This window comes from Callospermophilus lateralis, chromosome 6 (assembly GCF_048772815.1).
Source record: "Callospermophilus lateralis isolate mCalLat2 chromosome 6, mCalLat2.hap1, whole genome shotgun sequence".
NCBI classification, from domain to species: domain Eukaryota; kingdom Metazoa; phylum Chordata; class Mammalia; order Rodentia; family Sciuridae; genus Callospermophilus; species Callospermophilus lateralis.
This window is the reverse complement of record NC_135310.1, coordinates 109,858,200-109,880,934: the sequence shown is the minus strand read 5'-3', so window position 1 is coordinate 109,880,934 and position 22,735 is coordinate 109,858,200. Positions and strand designations below refer to the sequence as shown.

At 31.1% G+C, this 22,735-nt stretch overlaps 2 protein-coding genes across 4 annotated transcripts in view; one reads left to right on the top strand and one right to left on the bottom strand.

Moving 5' to 3' along the window:
• Positions 1 to 22,735, bottom strand: part of Supt3h (SPT3 homolog, SAGA and STAGA complex component) — a 458,490-nt gene that overhangs the window by 391,993 nt on the left and 43,762 nt on the right. The window lies entirely within an intron of this gene.
• Runx2 (RUNX family transcription factor 2) overlaps positions 14,475 to 22,735 on the top strand; it is a 214,065-nt gene continuing 205,804 nt past the window's right edge. Inside the window, exon 1 of one of the 2 annotated variants that reach the window (XM_076860124.1) lies at positions 14,475 to 14,547. In XM_076860124.1, coding sequence (XP_076716239.1) covers positions 14,490 to 14,547 — 58 coding nt within the window. In that variant the 5' untranslated portion in view covers positions 14,475 to 14,489. The remainder of the gene's footprint in view (positions 14,548 to 22,735) is intronic. The other variant, XM_076860125.1, reaches the window with a different exon arrangement.

Here is a 22,735-nt window from a genome sequence, read left to right as displayed (position 1 = left end):
CCTTCCTATATGAAAGCAGCAAAATAGGACCCTAGTCATGGAATCCTGAGTGGAGCAGGGTTCTTTGTACAACATCAGAGTTTTCTTCTTACACTTTTTTGAAAGAGCTTCCAAAGAGTTTATGGAAGCCTACAATATGTCATAGTCAAATTTCCTGAAATGTGATAGTAGGTGGATTTTCTTCCATAATGCATCTGAAATCTGAAAGAACAGTGACAGCCATTTCTACTACATTGGCCATAAACAGTTGTCTTGCTTCTTGAGAAGCATCATGAGCCAATTTGATAGGTGTTTTAAAAAGAATTTTGTATTTTCCTGAATTCATCAGAATGAAGGGGAAAAACAGCCATCATCCAACATTATTGAGATTCTTATGGACACTCCCTAAATATCAGCCAATTGCTGTGATATGGTGACACACCATCTGCCAAGCCTACCAAGTACTTCTTTTTCTTTACAGTAAAAAGTTCTGTAGTACTAAGAAAAAAAAGCAATAATGACAGTCTCAGCACCCAACATTTTGGCTGAGGGAAATGACCCACCATCCCACTGGACAGCGATGGTAGTCTCTCCCCATACTTCAGCCTCGAACAAGTGGCTTTTCATAGCCTCCATTCATGGTGCACTTTATGGTACTAGGATAAAGACCCTCAGACCACTGATTTATCTCCCTTTTCCCACCCATCTAAAAGATTCATGCTGCTCTTCTGAGTGTTGATGGGAGAACAACAGCTTGATCCGTTGTTGCTCATAGAAGGCCCCAAAAGCCACTGGGCATTGCCAAGGAGTTCTGGATCAAGTGGAAACCCTCACATTGTCTTCAGGCTGTATCAGAAAATCCCTAAGACGGATGTTGCTATGAACCAGCAATACCTGTAAATGCTGCCAGCAGGGACTCAGTGTATTCTGGGATCACAGCAAGGAGGGCGCTTAGCTCTTGGCTAAGGTTCTGCTCCTGTGAAGTCTGCAGAACCTCCTGGAAGTGTTGAAGATACCAGCTCAACACAAGCGCACAGCTGGCTGACAAGTCCTTGTAAGGTTCACTCCTCGATCCCTGGTGCAATCGTTTTATCTTCTCTCTTGGTCTTTTCCTCTCCTAACTTTAAGTAGCCATTTTGCCTTGGAATCATGATTACAAATTTTTCCTTTGCAGATGCCTTTCTGGAGGATACTCCCCCCACACCCTAAAGGGTCGCCTGCAGCTCAGGCTGACTGGGCCTCTGCTGTGGCATTCTCTCACAAGAACCTCTGAATTTTAGCACCAAGTACCTTCTCTGTCACAGCGCTGCCACCTTCAGAGGACTTTTGCTGCGTCAGAAAAATGTGGAGGTTCCATATTAATGCATTACTCATTTCTGGTTTTAAGTTTTGATAACTATTAAAGCATCATTTACAAAAAAAAAAAAAAAAATGTCAGTTCTTCCCAACATTATGTACACATTCATTAAAACTCCAATACAAACCCCAACAGGTTTTGGATATCAAGAAAGTGAATGTTACTTTAATATAATAAGGGCACAATAATATATTGTAGTATTGGCAAAAGAATAGACAAATAAATGAATGGGTAAACAGAATCCAGAAAGAGATCCACACAAATACAATCAACTGGTCTTTGAAAAGCACCTAGAGATCCAATTGACAGTTTTTTCAAGAGATGCTATAACAGTGGGATATTCAAGTAAAAATCAAAACTTAAAAAAACAAAGCTGCATATAAACAATGACCTCCCACACACCTTTTTATAAAAATAAATAAATAACTCTAAAGGAGTCATAATCCTAAATATAAAGTCATAAAATTCAAAACCCTAAAACTTCTAAAAAATAACAAAACATTTAGTGACACTGGCACTTCTGAATAAAAGAATTCTTGACACACACCAAAAGTATGGCTTGTGATAAAAAATTCCTGAGTTAGACTTCATTAATATGAAACACTGCAGCTTTGTCAGGCACACTGCACAGAGAATGAAAATGCAAGCCACAGTCCAGGAGAATATATTTGTAAAACACACATTATATGGTTTAGGACAGACTCAAAAAACTAAACATAGAATCACCCTATGACCCAACAATTCTACTCCTAGCTATATGTACCCAGAAGACCTGAAACAAAACTCAGATATTTATGTCAGTGTTCAACTACAGCATTATTCACAATAGCCAAAAAGTGGAAACAACCAAGTGCCTATCCAACAGATAAAACAGATAAATATAGTAAATACAAAGAATCTTCTAATTTAACAATACAAAAGGCAGCTTAATTAAAAAATAGGGTAAAAGACACAAAGAAATCTTCACTAAAGATATATAGATGGCAAATAAAAATATGAAAAGATGGTCAGCATCAAAATGTAGAATTTGTAAAGTAAAAAAATGTTTGAGATACCATTATATACCTTATTATGGTTAAGTCCAAAATGCTGAGAACAGCAAATGTAATAATGTAGAGCAACAGGAATTCTCGTTCATTGCTGATGGGACTGCTACAGAATACAGCCACTACAAAAGATGGTTTCGTAGTTTCTTATGAAGTTAAACATATACTCTTACCAAAAAAATCTAGCAATTGTATTTCTAGGTATCTACTTACAGGAGCTGAAAATTTATGTCACAGAAAACTGCAGCTTTATTCATAAATGCCAACTGGAAACAACTAAGATGTCATTCAATATGTTAGTGGATAAACTATGGTACATCCAAACAGTGAAATATTATTGAAGACTAAAACAGAAATGAGCTATCAAGCCACAAAAAGACACAGAGGAAACTTAACTGCATATTGCTAAGTTAAAGAAACCAGTCTAAAGAGGCTATGGTATTCTGGAAAAAGTAATGTCACAGATAAGAATTAAAATATCAATTGCTAAAACAGTTAAATTGGTAAATTTGTATACTTGTGCATATGCACACATATGAAAAATAAATTAGTAAAAATAAAGTGAAGAAAAGATCATTGTTTACAGGAATGGGAAAGGGATAAATTTGTGGCACACAGGTAAATTTAAGTACAATGAAAAGACTATGTCTGTACTACAGTACTCGATACATGACATTACAAATTTGGCAAAATCCATAAAACCTACAACAGGAAGAATGAATTCTAATAAAGACTTCATTACAATAATACTGATATTGGTTCATCAACCATTAACAAAAGTAAGGCACCAATGCAATACATTAACAAAGAAAGTTGGGGGTTGCTGGAGGTAAAGGAAGGAATTTATGTGAATTCTTTCTCAGTTTTCTATAAATTTAAAACAGCACTTAAAAAAATCAATTAATTTGTTTAAAACAGTTCTTTTTGACACTTTCACTAGTCAAATTTTAAAAATATTTAAATACCAAATGCTATAGTATATATACATTCAATAATTCATAAATTCTTTCAGAAATAGGCCATCTTAATTCTTTTCAAGAATGAACTTAGAACAAAACTGAGCAAGAATCCTAGAAATATAAAATGGTACCAAAAGACAACAAAATATACACATCTATATTGATGACTTATTATTAGGTAAGGTTTCAGTGCTCGCATGTTTATTTTCCTAAGTGAATATTATAACTTTAAATGACAAAACTTTTTAGCTTATTAATTTTGGAAGAAAATCTTCCCTACATAAATATTTTCTAATCTTTGTAAACAATCTAAATGTTCCTCCAGCTCTAGTCTATCAAATTACTATAACAGTGATTACCCTTTTAAAACTTTATTAAAGTAGATAAGGCAACCAATCTGTCTTCATACTAAATGACCCTGGATGAAGCTCTGAGTTTCTGTTCTATTTTTTCTTTTGTTTTCCTCCCAAACAGGTTATCCTTACTACTTACATTGTTTTATGTGTCTGTCTTATTATCAAATACTAGGAGGAAGAGAGAATTGTCTAAATAATCATGTTAGCACTTTATCATAAATGAGAGCAAACAAGAAATGACCAGAGTTTGTAAGAGAGAAGGAAGGTGGCAGGAAGACTTTTCCTTTATAAAATTACGTAAGACCAACAGTACTTTTTCAACTGTCTGATCCTTAGCTATTGTGTCTAATAACTGGAAATGCTTAAAATAATCATGCATTAAAAAAAGGTGTACAATAATATGAATCACAAGCAGTTACTTAAAGCCGTTGTATATATGTCTATGTATACATATCACAGTTTTTTTCAAACCTTAAGTATTAATACAGTAAAGGATTGAAATTCAGATCAAAACATGGGTTTACTTGATCTTCACCAATAAAAAACATACAGATAACACAGTAGTTATTATCTTCATCATCACAAATAAATAATACTCAAAGTCCAGCTAAAATAGGTGATTCTTCAGAAAGCTAATTTTGGAGGTTATTATGTCCATTGGTGGGCACAACGAATGATTCTGGAAATTAAGTAATATTAAAAATAATAAAAATTTTGCCAATCAGGATAAAATTAAAATATGATCAAAAAAGAGGAAAAGTAACTAATCACAACCATCAGTAAGACTTCTTTTACATATATTATACTTGGGCATTAAAGCCGATGAATTTTTTAAAAAGCAAACATTTCTGTGGATAAGAGGAATAGGAAACAACATCCTACTAGTGAAGTAAAAATGAAGAATTAAATAAAAACCAAGATTTATAATTTAGGGATGGAGTCTAAGCAAGATTACTTATTTGTATACCAATTTTATCCTTAAAAGGATGTCAAGGTAATTTATAACTATATACAATATAATAATTAGGTGACCAAAAAGAACTTGCACTACAAGTTCATTAGATGGTTCAGTTTAATAGATGATTATTAAACACAACAGACGTCACCTTCCACATGAAAATAGACTATTTTAAAAGATCTTGTCAATACTTTGAAGAATTCCATTTTAATTTATAAGAACCTTGATCATGGCACTACGGTTGTAGCTCAGTGGTAGAGCGCTTTCCCAGTATGTGTGAGGGGCAGTGTTTGATCCTCAGTACCACATAATAAACAAATAAAATAAAGGTATTATGTCCAGCCATAACTAAAAATATTTTTTTAAAACCTTTGATCATTATTAAAAAATCTTAATTAATGAAGTTAGGTAAAGGAATATAACTGCATTCATGTGATTGCTTATCAGCTTAAACAGTGAATTTTGAAAGTTGACACATTTTTTAATGGTTATAGGAATTTGAATTGAAACTGAAATCAAATAAATGTATTAAGAAAAATGTATTCATATGCATAAATAGTAAATTTGATAAAGAATGGATGATGAATAGCTTAGACTATACAAATATAAGTATCAATTTTATATTTTAGTTTATGCTTTTATCTTTATATTAAAATTTTATTCAGAGCAAAATATAATTAATTTTTATAAACTTATATGTGACAAATACAAAATGAAGATGTTAAACTGTTTTATAAAATCCCAACTTTAAAAATTTTAAGTTTGGTCACCTGCAGTAACGCACGCTTGTAATCCCAGTGGCTTGGGAGACTGAGGCAGGAGGATCACTAGTTCAGAGCCAGCCTCGGCAATTTAGCAAGGTCCTAAGCAAATTATTGAGACACTATCTCAAAATTTAAAAATTTAAAAAAGGATTAGGGGTGTGTGGCTCAGTGGTTAAGTGCCCTTAATCCCCACACTGCCCCCCCCAAAAAAAATCAAGTATTTTTAGAGGAACAAATCAAGCATCTGTTGTTCATTTATCACTTTTAATATTTTTAATTAATTCTTTTAGGCTATAAACAAGTACTTTTAAATTAATTGATGTTAAATAATTACTACTAAAATGCACTAAATTACTACCAAATAGTAGGCTTTAAAGCAGTATTTCATGAGCAGATGTCTATTTCTCTATCTATGAAATATTAATTTTAAATGTGTTTTGCTATTTAATATTATCAGAGGTTAACATCCTTTTTTTTGTTCAAGTCCAGATGATTCACAGTTCTGGCTTCATGGCCCATAGTGTTTCTGTGAATTTAGGCTCTACCAGCACAATCTGAAAGTGGACAATAAGTAATTAAATGAGTGTAACCGTATTCCACTAAAACAAGCAGCTGGACTGCTACAGTAGTTTTCCCACTCCTGCTACCTCTACTATATTTATAGAACCCGTGGTCTAATGTATATCATTTTATAGAATAAATTGCTGAGGCTGGCTCTGAATTTGGGATCCTCTTGCCTCAGCCTCCGAAGCCACTGGGATTACAGGCATGCACCACTGTGAGGGACCAAACTTGATATTTTTAAAACTGGGATTTTATAGAACAGTTTATCATCTTCATTTTGTTTTTGTCACAAGTAAGTTTAAAAAAATTAATTATTTTTTGCTCTAAATAAAATTTTAAGATAAAAGTATAACTGTAAAATTAATGCATATATGTATATAGTCTAAGCTATTAACTATCCATTCTTTTATAAAAATTTACTATTTATATATAAATAAATTATTCACAATTATTTGATTTCAATTTCGATTCAAATTCCTATAACCATTAAAAAAATGTATCAACTTTCAAATTTCACTGTTTAAGCTGAAAAGCAATCAAATGAATGCAGTTATGTCCCTTTACCTAACTTCATCAATTAAGATTTTGACACATTGTTTCATAAAAGTATTTAAGTATATTACTGACTTCATAACAATAATTTGGCATGCATCTCTTTTAAGAATAAGGGCATTAGCATTCACAAGACTAATTTCAAAATGGATGGCATGGTAGAAGATAATGCTAAGTGAAGTTAGCCAATCTCAAAAAAACAAATGCCAAATGTTTTCTCTTATGTATGGAGGCTGACTCATAGTGGGGGAGCATGGGAGGAATACATGAATTCTAGATAGGGTAGAGGGGTGTGAGGGAAAAGGAGGGGGCAGGAGATTAGCAAGGACAGTGGAATGTGATAGACTTCATTATCCAAAGTACATGTATGAAGACAAGAATCGGTGAACATACTTTATATACAAACAGAGGTATGAAAAATTGTTCTATACGTGTAGTAAGAACTGTGATACATTCCACTGTGATGTATTTAAAAAAAACAATTAAAAAGACTAATTTCATAAATACTCCATAATATAACTGAAATCAAAGGTCCATATTTGAGTTTATTCAAATAGTCTACAACTACCTTATGAAACTCTCTTTTCAATCTAGCATCCAATCAAGATTCACATATCTAGCTAATTTCTGAGAGATAAAGACCAAATATTTTAAAACAACCTATTTGTATATAACATACGCTCTTTTCTCTCCCAGGCATTCTTTGGAAAAACTATACAAACACAATTACTCCAGTACTCTTGCAAGAACAATTCAGCAATGGAAGGATGTTACAAAAGAAGTGGGGGGAAATTTGGATTCCAATTATCTCTGTAGACGGTTTCCCCCATAAAACTAGAACAAAACTGTAATCTTATCTTAGATGATTAAACATATTTAAAATATATTAAGAGCATTCACTCATCAAGCAAAAAGGTTTCTGACCTGCCAAGACTCAAGAAATTTTAATACTGCTATCACTAATAACTTAGTAATAACAATGATTAATTCTTCAAATACATCATTTTATATAAAGGAACAAAATTGTGTAAAAGTCTACAATGGAGTTTTTCTACCGTTCACTGAAAACAGCCACTTTATTTAAAGATTTTAAAATACTTTTTTTAAAACCTTTAACTTTAATTGTAGCTTTAAATTTTGTGATTATCAAGTTGAATAAAGTTTTAATCATCCCATAAAGCTGGATAACTTGCATATTAGGCCCACATGTTAACAAACTGAATTCTTCAGCAATTTGCTTCAATGTTTTTAAGCTTTTCCTAAAATATGAAATTATACTTTAAACAATGCTTATTATACAATATTATAAGAATATATACTTCTGATAACAATTTTAATATTCATATTCATAGAATATGAAAATTTTAGCATCCACTTCCAAATTTTTTAAAGTCAAAATGAAGCAATTTGTCACTGCTAAAACATCTGATAATTTAAGATTTTCAACAGGATACTGTCAAATTTATCAAAACAAAAAAAAAACAGTATTCTAACGTTTCATTTTCAATGTATATTCTATACACGTGAATGCAGAGTATTTTCCAGCATAAATTATATACAAACCTTAGGAAAAGGAGTCCTAAATCTGCAATTGCCTTCACTGAAACCAATGAAAAATGTATACACGGCAATGGAACTGGCATGCAAATAAAAGAACTGTCAAGACATGTATTCCTAAAAATAAGCCTACAATAACTATTTTAAAGGCTGTGTGTGGTCTCACCCATATATTTTGGCAAGATGCACTTTACCCAACCACAGTTAAGATTCATCCAAAAGCAGTGGCACTGGAGAGCCTCTGTCTCACCTGTCAAAGTTGAATAACGTTGTTCCAAAGACCACCATGAGTCCATGGAGAAAAGCCACAATGCTACAGCTGTTATTGATAAGCAGTTTCTAAAGGAGAAAAAACTTCAAACAATTAAGCAAATCATCCTTAATAGAAATTTAGATAGACAATGATATTCACATTTAAATGATGAGGTGACAATTACCATGCCAATTCTGAAATAAAACACTGACAAAAATTTATAGATTGGAATACTCAGATGGGATGTTTCATAAGCAACACCAACTTATAGTCTTTTCTATTCTTCATCTAATAAAATTTCTATACATTTATCAATTTGAAAACTCTATTATGTGCTCTTATGTAAGCTTTAAACAACATCCTTTCTAAAGCCTCAAAATATATCTAAATTACTAAGGTACCAAATTCATCAAAATTGCTTAAATCTGACAGCTAAGAGCACAGCAGATTAAGGTTTATAAAAGTAACTCTAAATATATTAAAACCTGATTTTTTTATTGGTTGTTCAAAAGATTACAAAGCTCTTGACATATCATATTTCATACATTAGATTCAAGTGGGTTATGAACTCCCATTTTTACCCCGTATACAGATTGCAGTATCACATCGGTTACACATCCACGTTTTTACATGTTGCCATACTAGTGACTGTGAAACCTGATTTTTTAAAGAAGATGTCTTAATATTGTTTTGACCACATTATAAAAGCAGTTCACATTTTTGCTTTAGGTTACTGGATAAGGTACAAGTAGATTAACATAAAGAGCAATAAAAACAATTACTCTGAAATTTCTCAGTGGATAATTCAAATGCCACCCTTCACCCCATTCTGGCAATAAAGGACAACTCAAACCATAATGAAAATACCTGGCTATATAGAAAGTTTCAATAATCAATGATCAGTATCTCAAATTTTAACTCTCTTCCCTTCTAGATGACAATATCTTCTAACACTATTACATACAGAAACAATTCAAACGAAAAAGAGAGATGTCCCTTTGTGACTTTTCCAAGAAAGCTAATACCCAAAAGGTTCTCACGTAGAGCACTTTCACCCACAATCAAGTCCTATAACACAAAGGCAAATTACAGCACTACTGCAATATACTATGATGTCCCAGAGTTTCAATTACTGTATTCTCTTAGGTACAAAAGTTCTAAAAAGATTAGTTTCACTTTTCCCTGGATAAGTTTACCAGCAGCGTTTGGATATTATTTTTCTTTGGTTTTGTCAGTAGCATGTTTGATATAAATTTTATTAAGTGGTAGTGTATGTAATATTGCATTGTGGGTAGTAGTTTCCTGCTTTAGTCTAGCCACATCCTTAGCTGTCATATGAGCATGTTTCCTATATTTTCTGCAAGTTGTCACCTTTTTTTTTTCATCTTACAAAAGTGACAGCATTAGAAGATGAATTGTTCTGATAAACATAAGAAATATACAATACTCTTACAGCTACATTAATCAAGTGAGGATCATGCTGCATTTCAAAGAATGATCAAAGAAAAAAAAGTAATCCTTGTGGGTTAATATCATGTGAAACAATGTGTTAATGTGTTAAAAAGGAAGGATTCAAGAAAGTCAAAGCAGTTAAAAGAAAGAAAATCTCTGTAACCAGATGCCAATATTCTTTAACAAATGAGATATACTGTATCAATTTGCATATATTGTATATAACAATTTGCAATGAAAGTCAAAAGCTTCAAATCTACTAGATAATTCATTAGTGGGAATTAATGTCAATATCCCTTAGAACTTTCAGAATCTACTTTGACACTGTATAAGATATCAAAAAATGGAAAGAGAAACAAAGAAAAAAAAAGCAAAACAAAAGAAAATCTGGAAGAGAGAAAGAAGGAGGCAGGAGACAAGACAAATAGAAAAAGGGAGAGACTGATACTGATTTAGTATTTTCACTCCTGGCATCCAATTTCTACATAATATCACATTTAGAAACATAGCTGTTCAAACTAACCAAATGAATTTATTCAAACAATCAAGGAAATGATGACATTTGGGTTTTACCATGATCAAATTAAAACAAACTGAACAAAAAAAAAAGTTATTCTCATTAACAAAAAAGTACAAAATAGTACCTTATATACTTAAACAACTCAGACAAATAAGCATCTAGTTGTATATATACACATATACTTCACTAAAACAAGGAAATGGAATGTCTCAATCAAAATTTTAAAAATAAAACTGTACATATTTTACTAATACACAAAGTTTCAAGTCATCAATACATATTGTATAAGCTTAAGTAGCTATATATAATCTAAAAAAATTGTCAAAAAAATATCAAATATCAAGTTAATAAGAAAATCCCTTGCTAAAGCCTCATAACCAGAATATTTAAGCAAAGTTAGAATTTCTACAATTTATAAAATTGCTACGAACTATTTGCTATTGTTTTCAATTAAAAGAAATTTTTAAAAACAGCAAATATAAGTAACAATCTCTTTAAAAAAAAACCCAAAATGGACACAGTATTAAGAAATTAAAACCATTATATTAAAATACAATCATTACTTGAGACAATAAAAATGGATTGAAAACATAACAATGAAAACACATGTAGCACTTAAAACATTATTATACTGTTATATTCTATATGTCTTGGTATTTTTAAAAGCTCTACCAATTTTGACAAATTTTATTAATATAAAGTAATGGAAAGCAAGACACTGTTTCAGTTTTTTGGACACTAATTTCAAGTTCAAAACTATTTTAATAGCATTAAAAAACGTAATTTATACAATGGAACTTACAATCAATGTCTGATTATAAGGATAGTATAAATCTATAATCAAGGGCTTTATCTACAATGACTGCACTGAATCGAGCTCTCTTCATCATATGCAGTAAGCCATTTCTAATGAAACATTATAGATTATCTAATATGTACCCTGGGGTTATCACTGTATTTTTTTTTTAATTTTTACTAAAAGACAGATATTTGTTCCAAAGAGAAATGATTTAGGACGTGAAAATACATGTGGATAATAAATATAAAAACTTTACTAAAGCACATGATTTCACTATCTTTCTCCTGCCAGAATTTGATGGGCCTTAAAAAAGGACAGAAAGGACATATTCAACAATATCTACTTAACCCTTTTAAATGAGTATAAATCCTCACCCAAAGATTAAATGCAGGAGGGTTACCTACAAAAAGAGAACAATCTATTAAAAGACAAAAGAGACGTTAAAAATTATTTAAATTTATTTCAGGTCCATTTGGAGAACCAAGTACATAATAAAAAAAATTAAGGAAGGGAATATTTGGCAATAAAAGTTAGGACTGTGAGAAGTGTAAGAGAATCTTGATGCAGAAACTGAAAACTCATTTCTAAAAGAAAAGCATGGGACTAGGGACGCAGCTTAGGAATTGAATGCTAGCATATTCAAGTCCCTGGGTTCAATTGCCAATACCAAAAAAAAAAAAAAAAAAGAAAAAAAGAAAAAGAAGGAGAAAAGCATTTATTTGCTTACTATAATATAACAGCTACCCAAATTTTTTCAATTGTCTGTCTCTGCTACTAAATGTGCATATGGAACTATGTTTGGAAATTCTACAAATTATATGGACAAAATCCTTTTATTTACTTTTGATAACAGAGATCACACCTTATTTATGAAAGAGGATAACTAACTTTTCTCTCCACTGCAAGAATAACTGCTTGTTAAATGAAAACTTTTACTTTTTAATGTAAAATGTGTTCACATGCACAATAAGAAATGATCAAATCTAAATTTAAAATAAATCACCAACATGTATTTATGGATTTCTACATCAGAAGTTCATTCTGAAAAAATTCAGGATATCTAAATAATAAAGGACTAAATCATTCCCATGTCCTCCCACTGTATTTTGAATAAATTGAAAATGTTTCTGAAGAATCTTCTGAATATTTTTGTCTAGTTATCTTTATATAATATGAACTAAAAATTGACAATGAGCTGTGCTAGGAAGAATACACAATTCTAACACCCTTCTGTGCCCTCACTCTATGGTACACTCCAAATAATATTTTGTAATTCACTGTCTCCGCCCATACTCCCGGTCATTTATTTCTCGACAACTGAGTTACTATCACAATAATAAGACGCCTAACATGCAAATTCAGAGAGGTGTAGATAAATGGCAAAAATGCCTAGAAAATTGGTCTATTCACCTTTATAGTTTTTGTTGAAAAATACCCCATTGCTCCCAACTGATGAAAACAGGAAACAGTATTCATAAATATAAAATTCACTGCCTATGATATATAATCATCCTAATAAGAAAATGAGTTCTATACATACATATCCAAAGGGGCAAAAAAAAAAAAAGACAGTTTCCCAAAGATGTTTTCAATTTTCTTCTGAATCAGAATTAGCAAATCGAGACGACTAACATATTCTGTCTGTGTGCATTATTCCTTACTACACACAGCATTTTGTAATTTATTTCAAAGCTTCCATTATAAACAAAAAAATACAGCTTCTGTTAACCCACTCCCTTCTGAGCTCATAAAACATAATACTGAACAATCCAAGTTATAGTATTTTACTTTCTATAAGATTCTCACTCAAAAACTGTTATGGTACAAACTAAAGATTACACAAAATGAGTACATTTCCTGAATGACAAAATTAGGATAAAATAGAAAACTAATATTCTTCCAACAAACTATAACATGTCATATATATAGATTACATGTTATAGTTCTGCCATTTGTTTTTTAAGATCTTCAAAGTAATCGTGAGATAAAGGTAGACATAATATTAAGTGATATTAATTACAACTAACCTTTATTTTAAGGTCCACAATCACACTGAAAATAAGGTAGACAGACATGATTTAATATTTGTAAAAGAATCCCCAGACTAACACTTTCATGACAGCCAATTATAGTCAAGCCCAGCAAGCAGTTTGCAACCAGACCTTAAGAAAGGTAAACTATTTTTTTTACAATGAGTTACAGATTCACAAGTTTAAGAAGACAAGAAAAAGGAAAACAGAAGGAATTCAGCCACCCTAGCAAATATGAAGCAGACCCCAGAATGTGATACAATCCAAAGATGTAAATTATTGTAAATCATCACTGTTGTTCAGAATTTCACACGGCCTCTTGAGCCAATTTTGCTAACTTTTCCACAAACATAATAATGCTAAAAAGAGAAAGGAGGAGGGAGAGAGGGAGAGAGACAGGGGTAGGGAGAGAGGGAAAGAGGGAAAGGAAGGGAGGGGGAGGGGGAAGGAGGGAGGGAGGGAGAGAGAGAGGGAGGGGGGAAACAGAGAGAAAAAGAGAGGGGGGGGGGGTAGGTAGGGAGGTGGTAGGAAAGGAAAGCCCTTAACTGCAGCATTCTGTTCTACAAATGCTTAACCTTACAGGAGTTTAGTCTCCTTCAGTATTTGTATTCTATCCAAATCCTCATGACTCACAAAAATTAAAAAGCTATATCCCTCTGGATGCCAGGAAAGGCCTTACCACAAGCCTTTTGTCAGAGAGAGAGAGAGGGAGAGAGGGAGAGAGGGAGAGAGGGAGAGAGGGAGAAAAAGAGAGAGAGAGAGAGAGAGAGAGAGAGAGAGAGAGAGAAAGGAAAGAGCAAGGGGGGAAAGCCACAGTAGTAGGCAGTCCCACTTTACTTTGAGTACTGTGAGGTCACAAACCACATGATTCTGTCTCTCCAGTAATAGTGCTTGAAAAAAAAAGGAGTTTTAAAGCTTTTGCTTTTTTGGATTGTGTGAATGCTTCATTCGCCTCACAAACAACCACAGAACCACAAGTGCGGTGCAAACTTTCTCCAGGAGGACAGCAAGAAGTCTCTGGTTTTTAAATGGTTAATCTCCGCAGGTCACTACCAGCCACCGAGACCAACAGAGTCAGTGAGTGCTCTCTAACCACAGTCTATGCAATAATAGTAGGTCCTTCAAATATTTGCTCATTCTCTTTTTGTTTTGTTTCCTTACTTTTCACATGTTACCAGCTACATAATTTCTTGACAGAAAAAAATAAATATAAAGTCTATGTACTCCAGGCATACTGTAAAACTAAAACAAGATTTGGGTATGGTTTGTATTTTCAGTTTAAGGCTGCAAGCAGTATTTACAACAGAGGGTACAAGTTCTATCTGGAAAAAAAAGGAGGGACTATGGCATCAAACAGCCTCTTCAGCACAGTGACACCATGTCAGCAAAACTTCTTTTGGGGTAAGTATTACCATATTTTAAAATCCTGTATTAATCTGTTAAACATAAAGGTTTGATTCTAAAACTGCTAGCTTTTTGAGATAATAGCATATTAAAGATCATAATAATAATAATGCGGTTTTGTTCATTACAAATTGAAAAATGAAATGCTATAAATATTTGCACTTGGCATCTGTAACTTTAACTCTCAGAGTAATGACTTGAAATAGACAAAAATTAAATTATATTCATTAATCAAAATGACTTCCCAGAATTACAGAAATGAGATGTTAAAACAGTGAAATGTAATATACTTATCAGCCCTCATTAGAAAAAAAAATCTGATGCTAAATTAATCACTGCTATGACTTATCGACAAAGCAGCTCCCAATATTTGAGAAAACTTCAAAAAGGAAGCAATTTTACAAAATAGCACACCACAGAATTAATGCAATGTTACAGTCTACCATGTACAATATAGAAATAAACCTGCAGTAAAGTTAACAATTTAACCAGCTCAACTAAAAGGAATGTATTTATAATTTTAAACTGCACAAGACAACTACATTAATTTGTTTCTAAACAACTTTATATAACTGAAATATACATTCAACTGAAATAAAATCATTCTAAGTATATTATAGCTGTTTTTAAAAGACCTTTAGAGTTGCCCAGGATATTTAAAAGTTCGTGGAAGTCTTTTAAAACGTACATACAATTGTACTTTTCTATATATTTTAAGTTTACATCTATATACTGTTGCCCATATATAGCACTTCTTATAAACATAACAGACATCAAAATGTCTAAGAGTCTTTTAATCACATTTATGGACCTACCAAAATGAATACCGTTTTTAGTCTCATGAAAAACAAAACTCCTTAAGGATACCCTCCCTGTATGATTTAAAAGAGCCATACCTATTAAATCATGCTCAACTTTTAAACAAAACAGGCATAATACAGTTCTTTAATATTTAGTATTGATACAGATATGTAAACATTCAACATTCATCAGCTGACATGGTATTACTATAAAATATCCAAGCACTTACAAGATACTCCTTATGGTGTCCAACATGTTCCAGCTACAAGGCAGTTTTTTAAATTTTTCTTTTATCCTTTAAAATAAATCTTTTTGCTACATATACCTCCATTAACTTAACTTTGCAATTTTCAACTAACGATTGGAGTTTCCCTTACTCCTCCTACTTCACACATTTTAACTGGCTACTACTAGAGGATCAGTCTTAGTTTAGGTCAAAGAGAAATAATAAAACCTGAAGTAGGGAAAATTTCTCTTACAGGTTAAGGAAGTGTACTTTGTATTTTACAAAAAAAAAAAAAAAAGTAAAATTGCTGTAATAACTCCCTCAATAGCTATAAGTGGGTCTCCTCAAAGTTACAATACATATAATAATCAAAGATTATTAAAATTTTAATGGTAGGTGTTAAGCATTACTCTAAAACTTTCTGAATTTAGGAAGCAGAAAATAACTACAACTAGACTGCCTTATAGCTCATGTTATAATTATAGCCCATACATGAGAACTTTCGCTTACTACCCTAGGAAAGAAATGGTTTAAAATATTGTTGTACAGAAGAATTAGTTTTAACAGGCACATCAAGCACTTTAATTGCTCTTTCATAATATTACTTAGTTTTTTATTTTAAAAATAGATTTTTCTAACCAGTTCGGGAACATCACAAGTTTCAAGAAACACCTCAGCATTACAAGTAAAGCTGCCACAAAGAATATGTTAAAATTGTCCCCAAGAATATGTTGAAATGCTCCTAATTCTAACTTAACAGGCATCTTATATTGCTGTCACATTCTCAATAGCCAATCAATAATAAAATTTCCAAAATCTAAGCCAGTTCCTAAATAAGACATAAAAGTAAACTAAATAAAGCTCATCTTGTGTTGCATGTCAAACTTTTTTACCATTATAACTAATCCTTCCCTTTCTGAAAAGTTTCACCCTCCCCCCACCACCAATCCAACAGTACTTTTGAGTCTGGATAGAAAACTAATTATGAATCCACTACACCAGACTAATTACAGGTGAGTAGTGGACATTCTTTATAGTAGTGTACACTCATTGCATACATCTTCCCATTCCATAATCTCTGTCAAGTTTAAAACCTCACTTTAGACTTTACGTTTTTGCAATGATTATCATAACCACCTAATAAAGTATAAATATAATAAGTATGTGACCCAATTTTGCAAAATAGGAATTTTAGATGAAGAACAAAGCACACATTGCCCAATTACTGAACCTCAAATATAATGAGCTAAAAATGTGTGTGTGTGTGTGTGTGTGTGTGTGTGTAAAACAGAATGTGAGTCTCAGTGTCCTTGATCTCTTGGTATATATTTCACTTTAAATTAATCATGATTTTTTAATATGTGCTACTCAAAATCTGCCCATTATTTATCATAATTAAAACCTGTAATAAACAGACTGACTAATCAAGTATCTTACAATTAAGAACTTATTTACGAAAATATATTTGCTGACTGATTAAATTTCTACTGAAAATCTTTTTAACTGACCAAAGTAACTGATTAAACATCACGTGTGAAGAGTGATTTCCAAAACAATAATTATGCTCCATATCAATAATACTTTTATAGTTTAAAGATTTACTAGTGACAAAGTTTTATAATTTGCTCCTAAAACAAGAGAGCTAAATTCTGCTTTCCAGGGAGATGAGTTAAAAAGTCAAGAACAAAGACAACTATTAAAAAGTGAAAAATACCAATGCAATTTCCAAAGACTTATATTATAAATTATTTTAAATTATGAAATTCTAATTTTACAAGACAAATTATTGAAGGTTTCATTTTTAAATTTTTTAAATGTTAAAATATATAAAAAATTTAAAAGACATCAAAGAAAAAGATCTTGTTAGCGTGTATGAATCTCCAGATAGTCTCTATAAATTACAAAAAAAGCATGAAATATGCATGATTACATTATGATATATTTTAGTTCTTTTAATGGAACAAAAATTAATCTATTCAATTACACTCTTCAAACTAATCACTAATAGTCTGACTTGTTTAAATCAGTTATGCTAAAGTTAAATCCAGTAAGATGTAAATGTTCCAGTTTGTTAGAACACTGAAATATTTGATGGTTAAATAAACTGTGAGGGCGGGGGTAGCTAACTCATTGAAGGCACTAAGATTTTATCAAACACACAGAATTAATCTTTATTGAATAGAACCATTCACAAATCAAATCTCACTGTACTTCAATACTTTCAAGCAGCGCTAATCAATTACAAACCTTTTCTAGTGCTTCAAAACTCATGTGCTTTCAATTTTACACACTGGTGGTCCTCAAGTACTATATTGGGGCTGAGTTAAGACATTCTGTATCACAACTTTTTTTTTTTAACAAATATTCATCTAGAGGGCTTTTTTTCACTCTCTCAAGAGCTGCTCAAATGAAAACTGTGGTAATATTTTTATACTGTACTTCTTTGTTAAAGCAAAGGTTAGGGGTTACCTAAATACCTCAACTGTATATATAAAAAAAGGAAAAGGTAAGTATTCATATTAAAAAATCCAATGGGACTGAATTATTTATTTTTGCATTTCCTATGATTAATGATGCACCCGTGCATACTTGAACACCCATGGCAAAACAGGGTAACATCAAAATGCTCTCCACAGCACACAAATACCAACCTTCCATGCTATTCTAACACTTGTTAGACACTTGTTGACAATTCTATGTCAATAGTGAAGTCATGCAAAAGCTCATCATAAGCATTAAGATTGAAAATTCTATTACTTAAAGTCTTTAGAGACATATTTATATAAAGAATTAACTAGAACTATCTACCTCTGCAGTGTCTCTTTAAAAATATTATACATGTGGCCAAGCAAATACTATCAATTCAATATGAAAAGAAAAAAATCCTTCCTGCCAAAACTAAGATTATAATTATACAATGCATAACTATTTTTCTCTAGTCATTTACCAAGCCAGGCTTATTAAACGGGTACTAGCAAAATCAATGCGAACTTAGGCAGAGACTTCCTAACAGGTTACCTTAATGCATTACTTTTTCCCTCTTATGTCAATGAACTTCTACTCAAAAAAAAAAAAAAAACAAAAACTACCACTAAGCTACTATAATAAAGATAATGATAAATTTCAATACTTGATTATTTTCTTAAGAATTCTGTCTAAAGTATGTGGAAAATCTTCATCAAATCTGAAATGTTTTAATATTTTAAACAAATCTTTAAAAGGAACTCTCACATAATGAAATAATATACCTTAGTACAACCTCTTGTCATTTCAAAAAGATTATGGAATTCGCTGGATATATATTTTGATTAATGTGTTACAATTCAAAAAAAAATAATGGTGAAACTCTATACCTTATTCAAAGGGAGTTTCCTTACAATTTTAACCACAGTTAACCACAGGCTTTTGTCCATTCAACAGAAAATACACATAAAACAGACCATACATTCCCAAATAACTTTTTAAGACCTGTATAGCAACTAACATTCAATGCTTCTTTATTATATTGTACACAATATCTTCACCTTATGTGGAATTCATAGGAATTTCCTCCCCATTATACTACTATTAAGGACATAGGATTCAAGGTTTGGAACAGTGCTGAATGAATGTAAGCAACACCCTATAAAACATTTTAAGTTTCTTGTTATTATTGAAGAACAGGAGCTAACTAAAAAGCATATTTTTTTCATAAACATGTTTCTTCTAATAAATGGAAACCATTTATGTATGTATTATCCCCAAACAAGATGAGTTACAGAATTAAAAGGTCCTTTAAAGGCTAGTTGCTACATTAAGCATTTAATATTTGCAGTGAAAAAAATGTTATTCATGTTTCCTAAAAATATATCCTATATTGTTATCAATATACAAAATTTCAATATATAAGGGCTGGAGGTATGGCTCAGCAGGAAAGCACTTGCCTCATATGTGCAAGGTCCAGGGTTCAATCACCAGTACCATTAAAAGTAAAATCTAGCATGTATCAAAGAACCTGAAACCATACATACCTATTAGTATAATTTAGACTCTCAGTGAAAGATGATAAATGTTAGTTTACCTTGATTCAATGATTTTCATCATTTTTATATTTCCTGCCAGAAGAAATGAAATTTTTCTATACACATATGAAGTGAATACAATTTTAATGATGTTTAGTTAAAAATTATACTGATATTAGAAAATTACCTATTAACCATTTTATTCTCAAAAATGTAATTAAGATTATTTTGACAACTAGTTTAAAGTCTTTGTTATCTCCACTAGTTCTACTGACAATTCTCTTGAGTTACATACGATTAGTGCCATTTCTAACAAGGTATGGTAGGTTTAAATATCCTATGTAAGGCAAATAATTTTTACCACAAAGTTGAATAACTTATTTTATTATACTGTTTTCAGTTCCAATGACTTTTTAACATTATTATGGTCACCTGGAATCATTATGCTAGCAACTACAAATATATATTTATAAAAAAGATTATGTTAAAAATCCAAAAATATGGGCTAGGATTATAGTTATAGCTCAGTGGTAGAGCACTTGCCTAGTACGTGTGAGGCACTGGGTTTGATACTCAGCACCACATATAAATAAGTAAAATAAAGGTATTGTGTCCATCTACAACTAAAAAAAATATTTTAAAAAAATCCAAAAACTTAAAATATACATTTATAGTGCCCCCCCCAAAAAAATTACATAAATCTTGAGTGTGCCAAACCATTATTTACCTATTTCTATGGTCAGGTATCTCACAACTAAATTTATTTTGTGGTTCAGTAAAAGCAAAAAATAAAGGAAAAATGCTAGCCAAAACACAGTTACAATGATCAGTAAAATTTTTAAAACACATACCACAGTCTTTCTTTGGAAAAACTAGGATAACAATGTTGCGGTATTCCACGAAACTCTATATGAACATGGGAATAGTTTTATAAAGAAACAAAATGCCTGCCATATATGTTCAACCTAAGTTCTTTGGCCACTGGTCTGACTTAAAATTTTTATATACAGAATTTACATATGTATGAGTGTGAATGCATACAAACTAGTGACTACAGAACTTGGAATAATGATCTTTACCCAAGAAAAATTACTGTAAATTTTTAACTGAGGTACTGTTTGTAGCTCCTTAAAAATACTTTATGCATGTACACTGAGAAACATCTATAAAAACAGTAACAGATTAGGCATCTGTGAAGAAATTCAAGAAGTAAAAATAATTAATACCATAATTTTCTAGATATACACTTAATAACAATTATTAGAAACTGACGTTGGCTACATAAATCATTACATTTACAAGGACAAATATGAATAGAATTAATTTGATAAGAGATATCTGTTTATGGATAGCATCAAAAAGAGCAACCCTGACTGTAAGTTAAACAGATATATCTTGTGTATGTGTACTCATTCTCCATGTAAACTGGGTGAACAAAGCAATGGGGATCATTAGTTTATGATCATTTTGATATTATTATTTTTTTAAAAAAATCTCTGTACTAAACTTTTCAATTTAATACTTCAAATTCCCAGGCTAATCTTTAAATGAAAAATATCCTATGTATATTCAAGGTTTGGAACAGTGTTGAATGAATGTAACCAACAGCCTATAAAACATTTTAAGTTTCTTGTTATTATTGAAGAACAGGAGCTAACCTTAAAGCATATTTTTTCATAAACATGCTTTCTTCTAATAAATGGAAACCACATCAATTAATGTATTATCCCCAAACAAGATGAGTTACAGAATTAAAAGGTCCTTTAAAGGCTAAATTACTTCTACCAAATAATTTAAAATTATTTAAATGATCTAACCAACATGAATTCACTTTGAAACTAAAAATAAAGGATCACCATACTTATGTGATAAAGCATTATATTCTATAATTAGTATTTCAATTCATTGCTATATCACAGTCACTTGATTATAGAAAAAAGATTTCTGAGTTTCAAAAAGGTAAAGGGTATGGATTCTCTTTAATAATCTGAAAAGGTATTTTCTATAAATGAAGCTCAAAAAACCCCGTTTATGGAGAAAAGTGAACTCTCACTTTATTTCATTAACTTCAATCAGATTACAGATATATGCAACAATATGGTATCATAGAAAGAAAACTTCCTTATGCTAATAATCCACACTATAATTGATCTCTGTGTTTTCTATAAAACTGATACCCATATAATTATGTAAGCATGTCACACAAAAAAAAATCTAAATATTTAATTCAAAAAATTTAAGACATTACGAAAAGTCTGTAAGAAAATATCCATCAAAAAAGTAGCATGCTACTGTTTGGTAAGATAACTGGTTAGAAAAGATAACCTAGTAATTTTTACTTCTCATGAAATTTGTAAAGTTTTTAAGTAATTCAGCTCTTCAAAAACTGCAGAAAAAAACTGCTATTTCTCTTAATAAATATAAAGTTCAATATAAAAATGAATATATTATAGAAGACAATCCATAAGGCAGATACTATTCATAAAGACAATGTATTACAGTGCATTTGTAAAGGAACCTAAATATAAATGCAATGTAATCCAACATTTGATCATTGATCCCACCTTCTCTCCACAGCAGAAATTCTTCTTTTACAAATTCTTATAAACTCCAGTATTCACACAGAATTCTTCCAGTTGTTAAAACTAAACAAACACATACACATACATCCCAGTTCCTCTTCCCTCCCTCCCTTTTTTCTTCTCTCCCCCACCCTTGCACCACTCCCTCCCTTCCTCCATAATTTAGAAGGAAAATAACATTTTTAAAACTTTTACAACCATCAACCCTCTCATTTTAAAATGGTATTATCTTAGCTAGATAAGGGCAATAGTGTTATCTGAAGAATTTTTCTTGATCCAATAGTAAAGATTTAAAAGTGTACTTCCCTTATAACATGCATAAGCAGCATAATAAAATATTCAAGTGCTCCAATAAGATTAGAAAATACACACTCAATTTTTTAAAATCATAATTAACAAGGACCCAGAAAGAAAATTTAGAAACATATGTTGATTATTAGGCTTATTTTTAGTTTCATAAACATTCTAAATCTATCAAAACACAATTAAATAATTATTATCTTAATAAAGCAAAATATTTTACTTAAATTGCTGAATTATTTATTATTAAATGGTTAAGTGTGTGTGTGTATATA